The sequence below is a fragment of the Gallinula chloropus genome, assembly GCF_964237585.1.
Source record: "Gallinula chloropus genome assembly, chromosome: 1".
Lineage (NCBI taxonomy): Eukaryota > Metazoa > Chordata > Aves > Gruiformes > Rallidae > Gallinula > Gallinula chloropus.
Window position 1 is genome coordinate 207,879,519 of NC_140085.1, and position 24,330 is coordinate 207,903,848.

A 24,330-nucleotide genomic window follows, 5' to 3' on the forward strand; every position below is an offset into this window, starting at 1 on the left:
TTTTGTTGTTCACGTGTTTTTTTCTTGTTATTTTTTCTGCTTAACGCTGTTTCCTAGTTGTATTAGCAAAGTAACTGAAATTAACTTGGCTGCATTACAAATAAATCTTACCAGCATATCACTTAATTAAAAATCTGCACGTGTACTATTATAGTTGGAGTAACCAATTAATATGTATGAACTGCTAAGACTGAGAAACACGTATTTCTCTAACCTTGCTTTCACAGACAACTGTCTGAAACCCACACCTTCAGAACTGAAAATTTCAGTATTCCCTGTCTTGCAGTGTACCAGGCTGGAAAACTCAAAAGAAAATCCCTTCTAGGTTTTTAACTTACTGACCTAAGTTTTGAAGGGGAACAAAGTCTTTCCATTAGCCATATATTAAAAATAAAAAGTTATTCTGAGAGTCTCCATGCCTCTCAAGGTCATAAAGTCCTTCTAAGGATTTATATTCAGCTTTGTATAATATTAGAAATTGTGTGTCAGCAGCAAAGCCGTGTATCCCTATCACCTATAGATTTCTGGCAGACACAAGAAAACTTCTTCCATTACAGTCTTGTGTCCTATTCTTTGATCACGTGCAGCTCAGCAAACTCAGTTCTGCCCCAAGTTTCCTACAAACTCAAATCACGGTGTGTTCAGGTCTCAAGCCTTTCCACATCACCTTGAATTCCCTCTGTATCTCCTGCTCAATATCCCCAAGTCACTTGGGCGTTTGCACCTAGCTGAGCTGAGCACCCTGGGCTATCTATGGCTTTTGCTAGATTTTTGGGGTCCCCTAGTCAGTGTGTGCAGACTGCAGCAATGGTTAAAGTTCAGATTTCCCCCCTCTTGCTTCAGCACATGTATTAACAGATTATTTGCCCTCTGAATGGTAATGCTCTCAGAAACTTGGAGAACTTTACCTTTCTAAAGAAAAAATTCCAGGGAAAGCTGTAAAAGCCATTTTTTTCTGAGAGAAAGCATACATTGTTTCTAAAAATCACTCTAATATGGAAATTTCAGAAGATGAGACAAAGATGGATAAAAGAAGCTTAAGGAATGGGGCAGTTAATGAGGTCAGAAAACCAGAAAGAAAGGAGAATCACGACATATGGACTTTTTACATGTGTGCTAGTCCTACCTGCTCCTCAGAAGTGTGTTTTTAATAGTGCTTTTAAAAAAAAAAATCATACAGTTTTGATTTGTTCTTAACTCAGTTCTGCATAAACCAGAGGAGATTTGAAAACAGGAACCTAGAGCTGAGCTCAATGCTTTATTACACTCATTCAAGTCACTCCCTTCACCGCCTCTTCTAAGAAAAAAGGTCACAGAGCACTTACTGGTGAAGCAGACAGACAGATAACGGGGCCAGGAATGGTATGAACACTATTATATTACAGTCATACTATTTTCTGTGGCATGTAAGTAATTGAGGAACTACACTCTGATCAGAAATGCAAATTATGCAGAGACATAATGTCATCATCAAGTCACCAGATTTCTAAATCATCAGTCACACTTCACTGGTGTAAATGGTGGTGGTGCCTGTGAGGATCTAATGCATAACCTTTATAAACTGGCTGCTTCTGATTTATGTCAGATAAAGGCTCTTATCCCAGTGATTTGCAAATTACATCTTTAAGGGACCTGCAACTTGCTTTTCCTTCACAAATTCAATGAAGAGAAAACAACTTACGTTCAACTTCATCAAACATTACTGAATACAAGAAATCTCTTGGTGTCATGTAATATTCTCCTTCATACTCCAATGATGCAAAATGCATGAAGCGATGCTTCCGAAGAAACAGTCTTTCATCCCTTTCCCCATTAATGCCATCTTCTTTCTGAAACAGAGAAAAAAAATCCATGCAGAAAGGTTGTTGCATTTGTAAACCAACTCTACAATTAGAAAGACTCCTATAACCAATCTTGATTACGCATGGACATGCTTTTCAGAGAAGTTTAGAAAAATGGGGAAAACAATGAAAACACCAACAAGAGTCTCAGATCGTATCATCAAACCCAAAGATTTGCTGGATTTCTAGTCAGGCAATCAAAAAGCTTACAAGATGTCACCCCTAAACATTCAGACACTCGTGATCAAAATCATACAAGTTGACAACACTGATGAGCAGTAACAGCACTTACTGGCAGCAGGAGAGGACACAGACCCAGTGAAACACAGATGTTTGCATTTCAGGATTTTGGAGATAGTGACAACAGGAAAACAAGACACTAAAATTCAGAACACGTTGTGTGTATTTGAATATCAATTCTGGAACAATTTTACCATCAGCAGAATCACTCGATTTTAGCACCGTTCAAAGATGTCATAAACTGAAGGAAATCAAGAAAATCCGAGGCCAAGTACCAAGATCCCAACTCCAACATACTTGAATCAAATTTGTAAACAGCAAAATTGATCTGCAGCTAGGTCAGTGCCTGTGGCATCACTCGGTGTGTGATGCAGATGAGCAGGTACAGCCTAGGGCATGGCCTGCTGAAGTGCTCCATCACACCTTCCAGCAAACGACCACTATTCCTTTATGCAGTTTTCAGTTTCCAGATCCCTCCTATGGACTGTGTGGCATTTGAGCAGTCCAGTATAGTGCTGGTGTATGCTGTGTTTTGCAAACTGGGTTACTCCTGAGGCAGGGCAGTATAAGCAGCTCCTAGTTATACTCAGACCAGCTATAGGTACAGTGAGGGTCTTACCAGCTGATGTTAAAACACAGGGTCTGCCGTGCTGACTGTGGGACACAGACAGGCAAACAGGTTGGGAATAGAGGAGGGGAGAGACCAACAGAAACACCTCCCTTGGTTTTGCTGAAGTCAGCACTGGCTATAGAGACACACAAGGTAACAGGCACCCAGCAGCACTGGAGGTTGTTATGAAAATCAGGAACATGCACAGCTACAAGCAGATAGCATAGCAGGCAATGGGGCACTGTGTGTTGTGCACACATCCAGGGAGTGGGCAAGTGAGAAGTGAATGGGCCTCTCTGAACCACTTAAAAGCTGCAATAAGACTTCTGACACTTCAGTTTTAACTTGCTATTCCTCCAGGATGAGGACAGCTAATTCAGTTTCCTCTGCAGAGTTTGAACAATTGCAGTCAAGTGCCAGCAGTCACGTTTCCTCCACCCAGCTGACAACATGCCGGGACTCCGGAAAGAAGCGTCAAAGAGAGCTGGGGAGCCAGCCAGTGATACAATGAACGCACAAGCTGTTTTGGGATGATAGCTTCTAGCTCTTGGACTGGGCTCTGAAGATAAAATAATGTGTCAGGCTTATGAGGTGGAGAAAAGAGAGACTGAGGACTGCTATTGATATGGGCAGCTCCAAATAATGGGACCCAGTGTGGTCTGAGAGTAATGATCAACTCCTTTGAGGTGAAGCACTCTGGCAAAGCGAGGAGGGTGGACCTCAAGGTGTGGGCAATACCCACTCCATTGAAGAAAGTGTGAAAAAACGGTTAGGTGGACAGTGAGACATCAGAGGATGGAGCATTTCAACTCTGTGTCATTAAGTTTCCTTCCTCTCTACCCATCATGGCCCCTCACTGGGTATGGGGACCATATATATTCATAGGATTTGGGGGTCTCAAGACAATGGGTACAACTGGAAAACATATAGCCAGAGCCCAGCTAAAATTGTTACCATCAAGGGTGGCCAGCAGGTTGAAGGAGGTGATTCTCCGCTTCTACTCTGCCCTGGTGAGACCCTACCTGGAGTATTGCGTCCAACTCTTGTGTCCTCTGTACCAGGAATACATGGAGCTGCTGAAGTGGACAGAGTATGGCCACAAAAATGACCAGGGGCATGGAACACCTCTCCTGTGAAGAAAGGCTGAGAGAGTTGGGGTTGTTGAGCCTGGAGAAGGCTTCTAGGAGACCTTATTGTGGCTTTTCAATACTTAAAGAAGGCTTATAAGAAAGATGGGGACAGACTTTTACGAGTTGCATAAGGACAAGGGGTAATGATTTTAAACTAAAAGAGGGTATATTTAGAATACATATAATGAAGAAATTCTTCACTATGAGGGTGGTGAAACACAGGAACAGGTTGACCAAAGAGGTTATAGATGCCCAATCATAGAATCATAGAATGGTCTGGGTTGGAAGGGACCCCAAGGATCATATGAGTTCCAACCCCCTGCCACAGGCAGGGCCACCAACCTCAGGCCTGGAGCTACACAAGGACAGGGCATCCACCACCTCTCCAGGCAGCCTGTTCCAGCACCGCACTGCTCTCTCTGTAAAGAACTTCCCCCTAATATCTAATATAAACCTTCCTCCTTTAGCTTCAATCCATTCCCCCTTGTCCTGCCAGTGTCTACTCTTTTAAAAAGTTGATTCCCCTCCTGTTTGTATGTTCCCTTCAGGTACTGGAAGGCTGCAATGAGGTTCCTCCACAGCCTTCTCTTCTCCAGGCTGAACAAGCGCAGCTCCGCCAGCCTCTCTTCATCGGGGAGGTGCTCCAGCCTTCAGATCAACCTCATGGCCTCCTCTGTACCCTCTCCAACAGTTTCACATCTTTCTTGTATTGGGGACCCCACCTCTGGACTCCAGATGGGGCCTCACGAGGGCAGAGTAGAGAGGGACAATCCCCTCCCTGTCCCTGCTGGCCACCCCTCTTCTGATGGAGCCCAGGATACCATTGGCTGCCTGAGCTGCAAGAGCCACTGCTGGCTCATGTTAAGGTTCTCATCTGCCAATCTCTGGAAACATTCAAGGTCAGGTTGGATGGGGCTCTGAGCACCCTGATGTAGTTGAAGATGTTCCTGCTTACTGCAGGGCAGCTGGACTAGATGATCTTAAAAGGTTCCTTCCAACCCAAAGCATTCTATGACTTTGTGATATGACTCCATGATAATATTATATAGGAGGTTGCAACATGCCACATAATCCCATGCATTGCATCTTTGTGTTAGCATTAACCACTTGCTAAAATACTTCAGTAAAAGGTACAAGCACTGAGAGCATGTTAATATTAAAGGGGAAAAAAAAGACTGTGCAACAGTCAGGAGTATGGAAGTATAATATGAGAGCAAAATGTTTGCAATTATCTCTTATCTCATTATTTTGGAGTTTAATTTGCAGAGTACAAGAAAGGCCTCAGTGAAGATCTGTGAGAGAAACATGTAAACAAAATAAAAAACCTATCAATATATTTCAAAATATAAGTTTTACTTCACTCAACAGTTATGAGAATAAAGACTGAAATTTCCCCAAGTGGCTCTGCAACCTACACAAACCCTATCGATAAAAAATATGGAAAGTTTTCATTAAAATAATTTTAACTACAGAACAACTAGAACCTGAGGGAACTGGATTTTTCAATTTGGAGAAGAGAAAGGTCCAGGGGTCCTAACATTAACCTGCCAGTGCCTACAGGGAAATTAGCAAGATGACTGAGCTGAGCTCTCCACTGTAGCTTCATAGAGCCACACCACCAGCACCTCCATTAAATGTGCTTAATCCAGATTCCCTTTATAAGCAGTGGTGAGAATGGCACTTCTGGAGTGCAATTACAGTGACTTTTGTTAGCTGCCTGGACAGACAGTTCAGAAGATGTAGGGAGAGACAGAACAACACACAAAACGTGCACTTCCCTTCACACCAAACGAGTTGGCACAATTTTACTGCCCAAGAGAATGAAAATCTGGGCAAACATAACAAGAGAGCAGAAGCTCAGAAGAGAAGAGGTGGAGATAGAGGTGTTAAATGCTTTGGCCAGACCAGAAAGGATGTAAGAAATACTGAGATTTTTACTGTCCAGAATGAAGGCAGGTAGCATCAGTGGCCACATACTCAAACAGTACATCGTGATGAATTAAGGCCTTTTAAATGCCACCTTTCTCAAAACATTTTTGCAAACCCAACAATAATACTGTTCAAATTAATCAAGTCCTTCAATTAAGGACTTGAACCTGCTACATTCTGCATCAGAGACTAGAAATTCACAATCAAGTTGACATGAAAAAAGTGGTGACTCTTCTGGTGTAAGCCATATAACTTCCAATTTGACAGAAATATTCAGTACAATTATTTCTGCAATTTTAATTAAATTGAATGTAGCTGGATGTTTGCCCTGTAAAGATCAGTACTGGTGATCTTACTCGTACTCTTCTTGATTTCCTCCTTACACACTGCCAGCATTTGATTAAACTTTGAGTGACATCTTTCTCATACTTTGGTCATCACACTTTCAGCCACTCTGCCAACTACGACCCTCATAATGCCTCAAGTTCTCCATTTCACCACATAAAATGACTCTCACAACCTAAACAAACAACACAAGCGTAACACTTCACTATGGTTATTCCCCAAATCAAAATAATCATTTCAGAAGGTGTTCTGGAGCACAGTTACCAAACTCTTTGCTGGACCCACTGAAGAGATTTGGTGAAGGATGGAAATGCGTGGGAAGAAGTAGAGACCTATGGATTTTTGAAAAAAGATGAGAAGCATCTCTCTCATTTGATCCGAGAAGGAATAAATGAGTCAATAACTATTCTAATCACTATTCCAAATGCCTAACCAAAGACTGAAGAAAAATTATATTCTGAAGAAAAGGCTGATTCAATAACTTAACATTATGATTTATATTCTTTTAAAGTGCCAATTGAAAGCATGCATTAGGGAGCAACCTCTCTGTCAACAATTCAGTAACCTTCCCACTTCAATTAAGTCCTGACTAATTTCCAAGTACTTTTTCCTGAGTCATCCAAGGAGTCCTTCACATAAAAAAGATCTGACATTCCTGACATTTCTAAAAACACTGTCAAAGCTTATTTCGCTCATAAAAATGCATGTACAGAGCAAAAAGCAGTTTTCCTCTTTAATTCTATTCCACAAAATGAGTTCCCAGTAAAGACAACTATACTGCAGGAAACAATTTTGTATTTAAGGCTGGACTTTGGATATTAGGGTATCTGTAATCTAACACCTCTGCAGTTTCCAACAGTGCAAACTCAAAGCAAGCAGGATACAAAAACTCAAATATACTGAGAATCTGTTACTATTGCTTGCTCAAGATTCTTGTAGGCATAATTTAAAATGACTCTGAGATTGACTTGGGCTCATTTTTGTCTTTAAGAGTGCCATATAAGAAGAAATCAAACCGCAAAGTGCTATGCTGCATTAAAGTTAGGGCTCGAGCTGAAATTCCATCCTTAACTTGTTCTATTGTGTGTGGGTACAGCCGGGGCTCCCAACGCTTGGTGTTGGTTCCCACACACTCCACAGCAGCCCCGCACAACAACCGAGTGAATGAAGAATGGAGTTTCAGCTTTAGCTTGGAATTCAGTGGCCTTCAACGCCAATTTGAGAATGTCCATGCTAAAGCTATTAGAGTTGATGGTAAATTAGAATTGAATGACATAAAAAGGGCTCTAGAATGATGCAAGTGTTTTCCTTTGCAGTCAACACGGCATGTGATCAGTGGCTGCCCTGCCACTGGCATCTACAAGCATCACCAAAGACTGTGGCTTCCTTCTTGGCTTCTGCACTGAGAAATGCCTAGGGGCAACACTACTTCTTACAATCAATTTTCAGATTGACGTAATTAATCTGATTATCAGTCTCTTAATTTAGGATGCTAATAAAGAATTCATAGTGTTCAACTTTTGCCTTTGATTTTTTTTTTCCTATGAAAAATAGTGAACTTAAGTAAAACACAGCTCCTGTCTTTGAACTTCAAAAACAAATTAAGTAAAAATAAAAGGTTACATAAATAAAACCTTGATAACCCTTACCTGTGATTTTCATAACACTGCTGATCATGTGATTTTGTTAAGACTGCTAATCAAATTCTGCATGCATTCAGAATGTAAGTACTTGTGTACAAACTCAAGTATTTGCAGCTGAATGTGAATCAGAAAAGACAAAATAAGCGTATACACTTTTCTCCCCCTTTAATTTAAAATTATGTCTTCCACTTTTGTTAATCTTACTTTTTCTCTGTTTGCACAGTTTCTCTGTTTGCACTGAACTTGGTGTTTTGATGTGCCTGCACCTTTTGTATGATTTCCATCTTAATTTTTTTCTGCTTATACTCTACATTTTCCAGCTAATTTTCCCAACAGAATTTTAACTTGTTCCCTTGTTCACTCTACTCCTTTCCACATAATCTACTCATTTTGCCTCTCTGTATCCTTTCATTAGCTTTCTTTCCTCCATCACCTATGCAATGTCTTCTGCCTTCCCTTTCCCGTGGAAAAAACCCAAACAAATTACGCTATAAAACTGTTCTTTTCCTCCTCTTCTAAGAGGATCAACGTTCTTTTTCTTTTCTCCCCTGATCTGGAAGAGTTAACTTGCACCACTCATTTTACCTGCTCCAAGGATAACTAAACCAATCTGTGGGATGTAATTAAAATCCAGTTGGTGCCAGCAGGCTCTCTAGGAGCCTTAGCTTTGGATCCATTAATTCACACTAGATCTACAGATGGATTTAGCAACTCTGTATCAGATTTCTGTAAGACTGATGAAAACTTTGCAGTTAACTTGTGTCATTACTGCATCTCGATTTCAACTCAATCCAATGTGAAATGATCAAAATAACAGAAAATGTAACTTAACCTCAACCCCCGTGGCACATGTTAACACACCCAGCATGCACGCTGAAGGCACAGAGGATGATGCTTGGAGCTCAAGCTTGGAAAGTTTCACATGATGCCATAACTGACAGATAAAAAGAGTTCTGACAAGAAATCCACTGGACAGAAACAGGTGACTTACACAAAGCTCCAGATTGTAATATTTAAGAAAGCTTGTGTAAGTATGTGAGAAAGTAGCTGGTACTTTCACAATAAAGAATGTGAGCCGTTTATTATGCAGTCTCAATCAAATGCACCAGTTACCAAAACCCAGCATCAAGTTAAAGACATGAGAAGCACAATGTTCTTAGGAAGTGAACTGATCTGTATTACTTTTTTTCAATGCTGCCAGCCTGAACAGAAAGCAAGACAGAAATGTGAAGGGAAAAAGGCACTGATTTCTGTTTAAAAATATGTTCTAAGCATTTGAATGGCTGTTTAGCCATGTGAAACTAAATAAAAAACTGCGTTAGAAAAAGCTCTAACAGCCCTGAAATCCCTGAATATGACATGGACAACAGATTAAAATACCTTCTCAGGAGCTACTTCTGAGATAGAGGCCAGACTGCTAAAAGAAGGACAAGCAGAGAATGAGAACGCAACAGCCTTGTGCCTGGCAACTCTTAACACTGCTGTATATAAATACTCCAAAATTAGATGAAGCCCTTTCTTGCACTAACAGGTGCCACTCCCCTTTTTTCTTTTGAATAGCTGCTCAGACAATCCTGCTGCACTAGTACTCATTAGTGATGGGTTATGTTTGAAGCAGCAGCTGAACAGTTTATTTGCATCTCAAGCCCTGACATTTTTGGGTTCAGTTTTTCTCTCCCACTCTTTGTATTTCAGAGTTCAGACTAAACAGATCCACACAGAGCTAATCTTCCACTGTTACTAGAATCCATACCAAAAGGAGAATGAATTCAAATATAAGGATAATACAGAAACTAGTCTCGGTTTACAAGGAGGTTTTTTTGATTTCACTATTCAATTCCAGAAATTTCAACCTTCGCAGAGCTCGTTAAACTTAAAAAGAAGTCAGAAACTAACACATTTCCCCTAACAGAATATAATGAAGGCAGATAAGGTGCCCAAGCTCTAACAAGCCAGAGAACCAGTTCATTTAACAAACCATACATTTACACCTCAACTTGCAAGTTATCACACCGCCCTGCTTACACATTCCCCTACCGAGGCTGACACACCGCTCGAACACACTGGTGCAGAAGTACTAAATGCATACAGAGTGGCAGGGGGACCACATAGGCACCCCAAAGGCAACATGCCCAGGAAACATGTTCATACAGCTTTCCAGGAAAAGCTCATCACACTGCTATTGTATTTGACAGTCAGTGGATTTAAGCAAAAAATGTGTTGCATCCAACTTCTCACTGATCTTTTTCAGTCAATCGCTGCACGTTAAAGTGCAGTTAAAATGTGAAGATTTGAATGCATTTGTCTTTAAAGGTAAGAAGAGCTATATTTTTCAAAGATGCTATGTGTAAATATACAATCAATATTTTGGAGCTTAACTGTTAAGCTCCAAAATGCCATAGTAGCTTTATTTTTCCTCCCCCTTCTCAATTCAAATGATGTATGGAGTGTCTGCACACTTTCTTAGAAGGAGCCCAAGGGAGGCCCTAGGCCATCTGAACTTTTTGCTTACCTTGGGCTGGAAGACCTTTAGGACTTTTCATGTTAATGGGATTTTACCTCTTGCATGTGCTTGTGCTGTGGAAGGAAGCCACATGCACTTTTCAAATAGCTTCTCACTTTGGTTAACTCAGATAGTAGCTCTACTTGATCTGTTTTGAACTACATCAAGAGAATGTGTTTATTACATGGTGGTTCAGTTTACTTGTATGCCCTTCTAAATGGGACTCCCTATGTCAGAGTATAAGAAGTACAGTTTCAAACTGTGGGGTATTTTGTGGTCCAATTCATGTCAACTGCATGGTACTATCCATTTACCTGATGCTTTACAGCTTGAAAAGCTTTTTACTGTCATACTGCTTGGTCCTGGAACAACTGTACAAACAGAAAAAAAAGTTAACGGCTTTAATAGTAGGCAGCTGAATGCCAGACAAGTTTTTGCTCTCAATCGGAAGCCAAATGAATTCTGGACTCACTGCTTCAAGTAAGAATTCACAGGAGAAATAAACTGTCCAACTGTAGATGTAGCCGACTGACCTGAGTGAATGTATGTCCAAAACCAAGACTTAGAGAAGATGACAGAAAGGGAAGATGACTTTCCAGTAGGTAAAGTAAGCAATACAGATTCAAAAGAAAATTGAAGAGATTAAAAGATGAGGCTAAAGGAGCTAGATTTGGTGTACCAGTATGTAAGAAGACAGAAAAGAGTTTCGTATTAAAAACCCAAAGTCATTACATTTTCAAGATTTTTTTTTTGTAATTAAACAGATATGTTGTGTTAGCACCATCATGGTTCTGCTGATTTGAATATACCCATGTCCATGTATGAATAAATGAAACTAGAAGGATTGTGCTACCACAATCTGTGCAAGGGCTGAGCATGTAGTAAATGCGATGGAAGGGGCAGTAAGATAGGAGGGAGTTTAGTGATAACATGAAAAGTAAAAAACCAAAACCAAACCAGAAATAAACCAGAACTGGTCTAGTAAGCTTTCCAAAACAACTTCAACGTGCCCGTCAATGGTTACAAACACTTCCAATAGCTCTGCACAGCCTACGTTTGCAACAGTGTGCCAAAAGCGTTCCTGAAAAGGCATCACACTGACACGTATTTTACAGACAATGTATGTGCCTGTGAAACCCTGTGAAAGAAACTGTCTTCCTGTCATCAGAGGAGACTGTCGCTTCATGTTTTTGGAACATGTTTCAGAATACCAACCCTGTTTAAGCACTGTTGTTTAGCACATCCAACATGTTTCAGCCAGTGCCCAAATGCACTGTGCCTTCCATAAAAGTAGCTGTAGAACGGCCTTAGATTTCAGCAATCACTGAAACACGCGGCACGACAAATATAATTACACATTAAAATATGAAAATGTTCATTTTTAACCTAGGTGCTTTGGCCTTGCCCTGCCAGGGAATTTTCATCACAATACTGGGATTGCATTTCAAGAAATACACCAAAAGGTGCAGCTGCCAACCAGGCTAACACATCATTGATCAAAACCAAACATGCAGCAGCAGAATCGGTTGACTTACAAATACCAAGGAGAAGCATCCCCAAAGCAGAAATATCCTGTGATTTCACCCTTTCAGACTAACCATTGTTTCTGTGCAGAAAAGTAAGTACAATTCAAATGAAAACGGATGCCTGTGAAAGCCTTAAAAATTCTTATGTTATCAGAGAATGAAAAAAAGATGACAATCTTAAATATGCAAGCACCAGGTATGCTAGCAGTCATCAGTCTCCATAAATCCTTCTGTTTAGTAAAAGAAACCTGTAGTTGTTACAAATTTATCCAAATTTCAGCATCTCCCTTTCTCAAGGTTTTGACATAAAGAAAACCCAGGGAGTTCAAAGATGCAGTGAATCATGGAAGAAAGTTCTGTTGGCTGGTGCTCAACTGAGAACGGAGTCCTGAATTCGTTCTTCATCGGAAGAGAGATCTCCTTTGTCACAAGATCTCCAAGGTGGTGCTTTAAGGCTCTTGTTTTAATCCAGACATGTATTTAACAGTATCGCCCTGCATCAATACCAGTGTACATACCAGCTGTACACTGCTATGATGGCTTTACACAGCAAAGCTCCATAGAAACATTTACTGGTAAAGGAATTGGGAATTCTATAATTTGCTGTGGTTTTTTAATTAAAAAACCCAAACCACAACAAAATAGAGGAGGGCATGCGACTACACAAGCGCTTGCTACAGATACTCTGAAATGAAAACAATTTTTAAAAAAGTCACTATTTAAACTAAAGGGTGTTTTAAATAGTAGGCAAGACTAAAAAAAAATTATTCCTTTGAGAACAAATATATAAGAAACCTTGATGTGTAGGTTTTTTTCTCCTAAATGTGATTCAGAGAGGAGCTATGACCACCACTGATGGGCTCAGCCTTGGTCAGCAGCGAGTCTGGCCTTGAGCTGGCTGGTGTTTGCTCTGTCAGGCCTAGGGAAGCTTCTAGCTGCTTCTTGCAGAAGCCACCCCTGCAGCCCCCGCCTCCACCAGAACCCAGCCATGCAAAACCACACCACACACGCAGCATGGGGAACAATGTGTGCACACCTGCTGGGCTATGATCTTACTGGCATCATGGAGATGCAGTGGGACTGGAGCACTGGGATGGAAAGATACAGGCTCTGTAGGAAGGACAGGCAAGGGAGACAAGGAAGTGGTGTCACCCTCTATGTCAGTGAGCAGCTGGAGCTCCACCTGGGGAGGGATGAGGTGCTGTCTTCTTCTAGCCTTTCTATGTGTAATCCCTGTGTTAAATTAAAATGCTTTAGAAGAAAAAATCCACATAGGTAGAAAGTTTAAAAAAATAAGCAACTCCACAAAAAATGTCTGGTCATTGGAAAATATAGTGTGTTTTAAGACATTCAGGTTCAACATCTTTGTCACAGACATGGATAGAGAGATCAAGCGTGCCCTCAAGCCAAATTTGCCACAAACACCAACCTGTGTGGTGCAGTCAACACACTGGAGGGAAGGGATGCCATCCAGAGGGACTCTGAAAGGATTGAGAGGTGGGCCCATGTGAACATTATAAAGTTCAACAAGGCCAAGGGCAAGGTCCTGAACATGGGTCAGCACAATCCCATGCACAACTACAGGCTGGGTGGAGAACAGATTGAGAGCAGCCCTGTGGGAAAGGACTTGGGGGTTTCAACATGAGCTGGCAGTGTGCATCTGCAGCCCAGAAAACTGACCTGTTGTGTCCTGGGCTGCATGAAAGACAAGCATGACAAGCAGGTTGAACAAGGTCATTCTGCCCCTTTCATGAGGCCCCACCTGGAATAGTGTGTCCAGCTCTGGGGTCCCCAGTACAAGAAGGACACGAAGCAAGTCTGGAGTGCTGCAACGATGGTCAGAGGGCTGGACTACCTCTCCTATGAAGACAAATTGAGAGAGTTTGGCTTGATCAGGCTGGAGAAGTATCCATGAAGATTTTATAGCAACCTTCCAGTACCTAAGGAGGCCTACAAAAAAGCTGTTTGCAAGGGCCTGCAGTGATAGGACAAGGGGGAATGGGTTTAAACTGAAGGAGGGGACATTTAGTTTAGATATTAGAAAGAAATTCTTCCCCATGAGGGTGATGAGATACTAGCACAGGTTGTTCAGAGAAGCTGTGGCTGCCCCCTCCCTGGCAGTGTTCAAGGCCAGGTTGGATGGGGCTTTGGGCGACCTGGGCTAGTGGAGGGTGTCCCTGTTCTTGGCAGGGGGGTTGGAACTAGATGATCTCTGAAGTCCTTTCCAACCCAAACCAGTCTGGGATTCTACTCTACAAAAAGTCTAGGAGATTTTAAACCCCAGTATTACCTATGTTGCAACATGTTTTCTCAGTTCTCAGAGAGCCTGGTACTTAAAAAGGTGCCATAAGCGATGGGGAGTTAACTGATTAGGCTGCCGCAGAAAAGTACTACCACCATCAACCCTCCCAAAGCATTCAACAGCATCTGAGAAGTGTGAAATTCTTCACTTTTAAATACAGTGAATTAACACCATTAGATAAAACTTCCACAGTGGTAAATTAATCAGAGAATAACAACATGTAAGACAAAGAAAACAGGATCTCTTTAAAGCTTTCCTTTCTTTTCATATTAAAAAAAAAATGTATTAAATGTTTAGTCACATAGATGAAAAATGGCTCACAAATTAAGCTCTTTAGAAGAGGGGTCAAAGTTATGCTCAGAGGATTTAGCAGGTCCCAGGAGGGACCTGAAACAAACATCCATTTGTCCTGTAAGATTAATACAACAATAACAACAAAGTCACTGCCACCACAAGAAATGTTTATACTGTAATTAAGTTGTAAAATTATATTTATTTCTCCATAAAGCTGCTGACTTCAGTTTTAAACAAATGATTTGTTTTCTGTAGGAGTTGCTGATCTTTTGACAATGTAACGTGTAAAACCTGAATGTCTTAAAACACACTATATTTTCCAATGACCAGACATTTTTTGTGGAGTTGCTTATTTTTTTAAACTTTCTACCTATGTGGATTTTTTCTTCTAAAGCATTTTAATTTGACACAGGGATTACACATGGAAAGGCTATAAGACAACAGACAGCTAAGACAGTTCTGCTGTGCCACTTGTTCAGAAAAACAGAAACCATGGTAAAAGTTTCATCTAAATTCTGGTACTCCCATTTACTACTTAAACATTTCCATCAACATTCTTTCCTAAAACTAAAACATTCACAATAAATTCATAATTCTGGGAACAAGAATTCAGAAATCTAGAATTCAGCTTACCCAGATGACCATACCTATTCTGAACTAAGCACACATTATTAATCAGAGACTTGTGTAATTAAAGTTTTCAATAGATTGTAAAATGCATCACACACAAAATTGGTAAGAATGATCATGACAAACTTAAGAACACCAGCAGAAGGCAACAGAAGCTTGAATTCATTAAATGCATTAATTTTATACACATGCTTAATTTGCAATGAGAAAGTGTCTTAATGCTTCTAAACTGGGCATGAAAGAGATATTGTCCAGGATATTAGATTTACATCAGAGACATTCAGAATATCCCTTTTACATTCAGTATTTTCAATAACAGTTATCCTGAGAGTTGATATGAATTCAGTATAAACCACTGTGAATAAGGTAACTCTGACAAATATTTATTTTAATTGGAGCCATTACAGAGTGTAAAACCAGTGTATTTCTGATTACAGCAGTTATAATGACCCTTCATTTTTTACTAGTGTTTATAAATTCCATCCTCTAATTTTGAACTTTCCTACTATAATGAAAGTTCAAGTATGTTTTCTCAATCCTCCCTTCAAAGCCCATCACTGCTGCACCTTCAGCAAGACTGCAAGGTCACAACGCAGCACTACAGTTTTCTTTGCAGCATCTGAATCTAGCAGAAACCTGTACCTGGTAGGTCATCCATTTGTCTGTGCTACATTCCTCTGTACCAGAGATAAAGTTGTTTTCAGTCATCCTGGCTGCAACTTAACCGGCTTTTGTAGAGGTTGTGGTACCATTTAAGCAGGTCATAAAGCATCTGCTGATTTTCTTGTTCAAGACCTCGGTGGTTATCAGTGTTGCTTCATTTATCAAAGCTGCTGTATTCTTGGAAGCAGGCTGTGCTATTAGTACAAACATTACATTTCTCTGGGAGGTCCAGAACTCCATCTGATGCAATTCTCCCTTTTCCTCCTCTCCAAAGTTTTTAAGATTATCTCAGACTTCTTTTGTGAAACAGTTTGACTACAGCATTTAATTCAAGAAGGACAAAATTGTGTAAAAGGCAGATTGAGTCAAAGTAATGCTGTATTTGTCCAACCTTTTTTCTTTTAATAGAAATAATTTCTCAGACATCCTAAGACCACAGGCATGCCTACATTTTTCAAAGACAGATTGTCTATTTGTAAATATTTACAGTAGTAACTAAAAATGATGCAAGTCAGTTTTCCCCTGCTCTGCTGGGGAAGGTTCACTAACCACCAGTATAATTTAACTATTTGAAAGCACAAATTGATGAGTTTGTTTCTAGCTAGTACATCATCCACAAAACCCAGATTCATTCGGGATTTGTAGCACTGAACCCAGTAATGAGATGGATAGAAACTATTGACAGGGTTGCTCTCACTGTATTTAGGAAACACCTTCATTTTGAAAGAAAGTATGAAGGAGAAACGGGCATTTCTTAAGTCTCCACTGTGTCTAGGGCATGGGCTCAGTCAAGCTCAAACTCTCCTTGCATTTCATCAGGCGAGCTCTGGGGAACATCTGCAGTGAAGAACAGGGTCCCAGGATATTCCCTACTGCAAACTGACATGCAGGGTTGCACAAACTAGCTTGAATGTCATTGTGTCTTAATATTTTTATTCCTCTTTTAAAATAGTTTTAAAAAAAGTCAACCCAGATAAAAGTTCCTTGGTAAACTTCGAGATGTTTTATTTTTTTTTTTTTAAATGGGGGAATCTTTGGAGTATGTATTGCATTACAGCTTATTCCACCATAAAATATTGACTTAAAGTAGTACCACAGACACCCTGCTTCTAACTGTAGAAAAGGTGCCTTCGCACTGCTTTGTCCAAGGCTTTGTAGTGCTCCACAGCCTTGACTTCCCAGTTGGGATATTTCAATTTTGTGACCTGTTAGCAGCCATCCCAGTTGCAAAAGCACTTCTATTCAGAAAAACAAACAGATCCACATACACTGCAAGGCTTAAGCTCATGCTCAGAGGTGAACTTGTGCATATGTCTAGCCCTGTCTTGAAGGTATTTAGAAAACATCTAAATGTATTTCTGAATTTGGTCAGAAATAGTCTCAGAAGAATGAAGACATGACTGAGCTGGGTCAGAAGAACATCCTTTCTCCTTCCTTGTGGCCCGTGGTTGGAAGGTTAGAGCATCTCCATGAGTCAGACATCGTACATAAAATCTAATAGCAACGTGTCTGCATCAATTCAAGCACTGGCCATAAGCAAATGCTTAGGAAAGAATAAAAATACTCTCTCAGTATTAATCTATTTTGAGCTCAGGGACATCCTGAGCTGGATGTGGTTTCTATGTATTTAACAACCCTTGGTTATATCACTTTCTGGCACTTACCCAACATCTCCTTGAGTCCATGCAAACTTTTAGTGACTATAATGACTTTTGGCATAGAGTTTCACACATCCATTGCCTATTGTGAAGAACTGCACAATGGATAATAGACCCTGGGAATGTCAAGTCCATGTCAATTTATATGCTAGTTTTGTGACTGAGGCAAACTTAAATGCAGTTGATTATTTCTCTCTCCAGGTTTAACACACGTAAGTTTTTCAGCCTCACAGTAGAGGTGAAAAAAATAAATCTGTAAGTACAGTTTCCATATCACTTCACAAACTGTACTAAATAGTAAGATGATATCACCACAATCTTTCTCATTAACGACCTATCCAGGGACATAAAACTTTACTTATAGCAGAAAATGCTATTTCTTTATTCCACTAACCAGTCCTTTAAAAATTCTCTTTTGCAGGCCACCTCTTAAGTACTTTCTTATCCATTTTAATAAACATTACTTAATAGCTCTGCACACTGCCAAAATCCATTATCTTAAGCTGTAAATTGATAGCTGGAAAAAAATGCTTTAACTTTAGGCTGAATAAAAACATTGTGCCTACTATATATTTTGTTTTCTGCAAAACTGCAGCTGCACATTTTGAATTAAACTCTACATGGTTTTACTCAAAACTGATCGATTTTCTCACACTTCACTGATCTCGTTGATCCAGCTACAACAGTTTTATGATTGCCAAGCTGTTTTTAAGGTAGCATCTGAAGCTCTTCAGTCCTCAGCCTAATGATTATGAACTCCACTCTTCTCTTGGAAACAATCTGAAATGACATTGCTCTCAAAAGTGGGTCAAAAGCAATGTGGTTGAAAACCAGGTTTTCTTTAATTTAATTATTAAAGATTAACATTTTTCAAAGACATATTTGGTTTACATTTGTTCTGGAATTCAAGCACTAATTAGAAGGGGTATTAATAATAGAAAAAAAATTGATATCTCAATTGCAGTGATCCTCAGCATAGGGACTTAAAGATCAGGTTCTTCAGTTATACACCTGAAGGTATACAAATGCAGATGAGCAAAATAGCATGAATCTCCTTGCAGTACCAATTTATGGTAAACTTCAGCAGTTTTTAATGACATGCTTTAAAGTGATTGTACCTGCATTTAGGAATCCATATTGTAAAAGCTGCTAAAATGAGAGAAATAAACATAATAGGAATTAAGTTTATATTAACTTTGTCCTCAATCCTAAAATCAAACATTTGCATATATGAAGCTACTGGAAATAGGATCTGGTTGCTGAGACTGTCTTATATATGCAGCACCAAGATTTCTGCATCAACAAATTAATCTGCTGACAGTTCCTGGACAGATGACTAAAAGTGGTTTCCTGACACTTTAGAGGAACAACACTGGGAAGCAAACCACTCAGCCTACAGGAATGTCCAAATCAGCTTTGTACTGCAAAAATGACACCTTGCTTATGATACAGATGACAACATCACAAAGAACCTTCATGACATATATGAAGTCTGTGTCAGCAGTCAGTATTAAGCACAGAAAGGCAACGTTACTTGGGTTATCTTCAAGGACAACACTGGCAGTTTAGGAGACATCATATAAATGCCCTTAGCCCTGTTCTAACCAATATTTTTATTAGTGCCTTAGATGATGGAAGCAGAAAGGGAAATAAAACTGAGAGTAGTAAGTATGTCTAGAAACCACAGTCTATGGGGAAAAGCTGAAGAGAAACCTTTATGCTGCAGACAGCAAGGCTGCTATTTAATTTTTCAAGTCCTTCATGTTCTGTTTCAGCATGCTGCCAGGAACCACCTAAATCTGCTTTGCTGTAAGCAAATTGGTGTCTGTGCCTGTGCCACTCCACTCCAACTGAAATGAGTGAAAAGGCACTGCCAAACCCCAGCAGTGAGAGCAGAACCCAGTCGGAGTTTTACTGATACACACTGGGACTTGTAGCATAGAGCTACAAAATGAAGCAGCTCCGTGACCCCACAAGATCTCTGTTCATGTGCACACACACACTGCTGCATGTCAGCACTACGTGTACAGCAGGCTCTTTGGTGGGCTGGAAGTCAGTGGGAGCTGGAAAGAAAGGGTCAGCTGCCTTTCACACAAGTATGACACTATCCAGCATGCAGCGCCTTGCTTCACTGAGACACCTTCCACCTTTCACTAAATCATCAGTTAGCAGCAGAAGCACTACTGCCATTGGCACTGCTTTCATTTTGCTGTATACAAAGCTTCTGGGCTTCATAACTCCCCTTCTGAGCTCCTGCACTCCCTTGGTAATCATAGAATCACAGAAAGTGTAAGGTTGAAAGGGATCATTAGAGGTCATCTAGTCCAACCTCCCTGCAGTAACCAGGGACATCTTCACTAGATCAGGTCACTCAGAGCCCCAGCAAGCCTGACCTTGAGTATCTCCAGGGATGGGGCCTCCACTACCTCTCTGGGCAACCTGTTCCAGTGATCCACCATCCTCACACTGAAGAATTTTTTCCTAATATCCAACTTAAATCTCCCCTTTTCTAGTTTAAAACCATTACCCCTCATCCTACTGCTTCACGCCCTCATGAAAGAGTTCTTCCACAGCTTTCTTACAGGCACTTTTCAGTTACTGTAACGCTGCTGTAAGGTCCCCCAGAGCCTTCACTTCTCCAGGCTGAACAAGCCCAACTCTCTCAGCCTGTCTTCTTAGGAGAGGTACTCTGTCCCTTTGATCTTTTTTGTGGCCCTCCTCTGGATGTGCTCCAACAGGTCCATGTGCTCCTTGTGTTGAGGGCTCCAAAGCTGGACTCAGTACTCTAGGTGAGGTCTCACCTGAGCCAAGTAGAGGGGCAGAACTGCCTCTCTTGATCTGCTGGCCACACTTCTTTTGATACAGCCCAGGATGCAGTTGGTCTTCTGGGCTGCAGATGCACATTGGTGGCTCATGTCCAGCTTCTCATCCACAAGTACTCCCAAGTCCTTTTCTTCAGGGCTACTTTCAAGCACATCATCTCGTAACCTGTATGGATAACAGGGACTGTCCTGACCCAGGTGAAGGACCCTGCACTTGGCTTTGTTCACCTGGGCCCACTTCTCCAGCCTACTCAGGTCCCTCTGGATGGCATCCTATCCCTCCGGAACATTAACTTCACCACTCAGCTTGGTGTCATCAGCAAATCTGCTGAGGGTGCACTCAATCCCACTGTCAATATCATTAATAAAGATATTAAACAGCACCAGTCCCAGCACAGGCCCTTGATTGTTATATACCTTAATGTATATATAACGTATAAGGAATATGGGCAGCTGCGTCAGAGGTATTCTACTGCAGTCTCAGAAATATCTACCTAAAAAGTAGAATCACATCATCACCTTCTGAGTGCTGGACTCTGTTGTGCACCTCCACAGAAGTCTTGAGAGAGAAATAGCCACAGCATATTGAATGCAGACTGTTGCAGAACTGTCATCATTGTTGCAGCTATGTGACAGCAAAGCAGCAGTTGGGACCAACCAACTCCAAAATTTTCAAAGCAGGGTATCAAAATGGAAAAGGCTACCAGGAGAAATTAACAATTTACACTGTTTGACAAATTGCTTTCTCACACATCAGTCCAGCGACTCACTCAATTTGGTTTAGATCCAAAAATGCTGATAGCTAAGCTCAAATCTGTGGAGCAATTTTCTTCACAAAACTGAAGTATGTGGAATTATCCTTTATATTATTCACACACTGTCTTATGGTTCCTGCAACAGCTAACAAGGTATTAAAGAAAGAAAAAAAGAGCTAAGCCAAGTGCTGAATCCTGAAAAAAGGGAGTATTATGACTTAAAACAGTTAAATTACTTTAGCATATTTTCTCATTTTAACTATAATTTTAGCACTTGCATATACTCTGAATACCATGTTCTTTAATACTCTTGGCTTTCTCTCCCACAATTTTTTTATGGAAGAACCAGGGTTGACAAAACAGCAAACACTCTAAAACCCTTTTCCAAACCTGTAGCATACTGTCTGAGTGCATTGTTATCCTGAAGCGGCATTACAGAGGCACTAGGCAGTCAGCCTTAACTTCTAGTTGCTGGACTTTGAGATACAGAAAAGCACAGGCAGAACGAACACATTACTCCTAATTTACAGAATGAAAAATTTGGGTGTTCCCCAATGTACTTAAAAACCGTGTGCTCCCTCCCCATTACAAGCTGTAGTAAGTCTGAAAACTGTGGTCATCCAAGTCGTGAACCTTTAAGAGGGGAGGCAAGGGAAAACAACTTCACATGTCTGTCTTCAAATTTAAAAACTCAGTCTCAGATTTATCACTGTTTGTCATTCACTTTAATTCTCCTCACTAAGTCTATGCAATTTTTATCTCCTGCATACCATGCAGCTCTAAATTGCCCATTTCTGTCCCTTCATTTTTAAGATTATTCCTAATTTTTAATCTTGTATAGAGAAAAGGATCTGTTTTACTAGATCATCTTCCCTATTTGTTAAAGTATTTATCTTTGTTAGTGCTTTTGCACTCTTTCCCAGACAATATCTTCCTTGTGTGGTGTGGTGACCAATACTTTATCCAGTATTCCAGATGGAGCCTAACACTCCTGTAACCGTATCGCCTCTTATTTTGTATTTTATCCCTCTGATACAACCTAGTAACTGACTTTCTTGCAGCTGTGCACAAGCCTCATGGTTTCAATGATTTTTTCCACAATAACCTTCAAATCCTTTTCCTAGTCAGTGTGCTGAATGATTGTTCCATTGCAGCACACACTGTGTTTCCTTTGGTTTCTTGCTCCCAGACTAATTATTTTACATTTTTCCACAGTGAACCACATTTGCCAGCTGTTGGCCCAGTCACCTAAACAGTTCTAAATCCTTTTATATCTGATTGTATCGTTCCTAATTCACTGCTCTGAATTTTACTACAAAAAAAAAGGTGGTGGGGAGGATAAATCTCTGTGCACAAATATACGTTACTTATATAGGGGCCATATGCATGTGATCAGTATAATTTATCATATGGTTTTGCAATCTATTGGGCAGCTTTGCCCACCTCACTTGCATTTTTCCAATAATCCATCTCTGCTGGGACTACTTCGAACAGTCCACACTTCTGAGCAGTTTCATACAGCTGCCATGAAAAAAAAACCTGCCACAAAAAAAACCCCTTTTACTTTCCCAAATGTAAACTTGCCCCTTCAAATCACACTTACCTGAAGTTCAATCACATTCACACTTGAATAGTCAGTGATATTCTGTCTGGGATCTGTGAGAGATTCACGATTGCTTCTGGTGAACCCTCAAGGATGGAGGTAGGAACTAGGGTCACCAAACATCCAGAAACTCTACCTATTTAAGCATACACCCATCAGCTGTTTCCAGATTACATGAATTTAAAACAGTAACACTGTGTGTTGTAAGACAATTTTTAGTAATATTTAAAATAATTTCATTTTCCTTCCTAATTATACCACTGATGTAACGTTAAAGGAGTCACTCATCTCACAGTGACAGCAACTCAGAACATTGACCAACTCAGTGTGGGTGTGTGGGAAGGGCAGATAAATCACATAAATTGCTAGGACTCCTATAGCCTGGTCTTTACATACATTTGCTCCTGCTCTAAAGAAGTCCTTATGAATTTTTAAACTCTGGAAGCTGAATGCAGAATTTTGCACTGCATTAGTACAAAAACTATTTCCTTTTCAAAGCTTGTGGAGTAATAGCTGATAGCTTAAATGATGCTCTACCACATTCTACCTCAATAGGCAAGTCAACTGAAGTCACCTAGAGGCTGAAAGCCTCCAGCATCACTATATAATCACACTTTTGAAATAACAAAGTTGAAGCACGTGCTACTCTATAGGCTATCAAGTCAGGGAACCTTTTACTAGGGCTACAGCACCTGCTACTCTCTGCACTATCAGCCTGGTTGAAAGCTTTAACAGATCTTGCAAGCTTCTGTGATTTCTTCTAGCCAATCCCTGTTCTCTGCCATTAATTCCTCTTTCATAAAACAATATTGCTGCTGGAGTTTTACACTTGAGACTATTAAGAACATGTTTTAAGGAACCATAAATGATATGCCTGTGATGCCATTCCTGTGGCATTACAAGAAAATTATTTTAAAAGAACAAATACTAGTTAAATGTAAAACCCAATACAAACCAGTACTGATTTGCTGACATGATTTAGCTTTGAATACAGCATGCAGTGGAGCATCAGTATCAGGCAACATGCTAGTTCTACCCACACTATGGCAATGCCACAGAAGTATAATCATCAATTCACAAATTAAACGTGCTCTGCTTTTTATTTCTAGAAATCTGAAATAGTGGTCTGTGCTTAAACAGAATGAACACCCACCCACCCCACCCCACTCCTCCTGACTTTAAGGTTTTTACTTCATTACTTCTAGCTTCTACCAGAAATTCATCAAGGCTCCAGAATCTGAGCCATTTGACTACAATTCTTGTCAACGGACTGGCATTAGATGAAGGGTTTTTTTTTCCTTTCAAGTAGGTTTTGGTTAGTTGTTTTAAACACAGGAAAACAAGGGACAACACTTCCATGTTTTATCAGAAACCACCAAGCATAAGTTATCTCCAAACAGAAGTTCAACCACCTTATTATAAAGAGAAGACCACTGAACAGAGAAGGTGACTGGTTAACATCTCCTTTTCACTCTCAGTTTACAAGCTGCAAAGACCATTTCCTCTGGCAGGGGCACTGAAGTGTTATGTTAGTGCCACTTTTTAAATTACTTGTGGTGTTAAATGGAAGTGCGAGAATTCCCAGAGAGGAGTTGAAAGCCTATCGGGGCAGAAGCCTCACAAGAGAAAGACAAATAAAACTCACTTCTCAGAAAATGAAGTGTAAGGAAAGGAGGCAGAGTCAGTCATTTCTGGCCCCTGCAGCAAATAATGAGACATGAGTCAGTTTGAGATTAGATTAGATTTCTCTTTAGATGTCAAACAATAACTAAGCAAGGTAGATCTGGGATGATGGACAGGTCCTTAGCTCAAAGTCCCCAGAACACTGTCACAGAT

General features: G+C 40.4%; 1 protein-coding gene across 1 annotated transcript in view; it reads right to left on the reverse strand.

The window, feature by feature from the left end:
- Positions 1–24,330, reverse strand: part of MICU2 (mitochondrial calcium uptake 2) — a 146,235-nt gene that overhangs the window by 63,618 nt on the left and 58,287 nt on the right. The window contains exon 2 of the mRNA XM_084270255.1: positions 1,682–1,829. Coding sequence (XP_084126381.1) covers positions 1,682–1,829 — 148 coding nt within the window. The remainder of the gene's footprint in view (positions 1–1,681; positions 1,830–24,330) is intronic.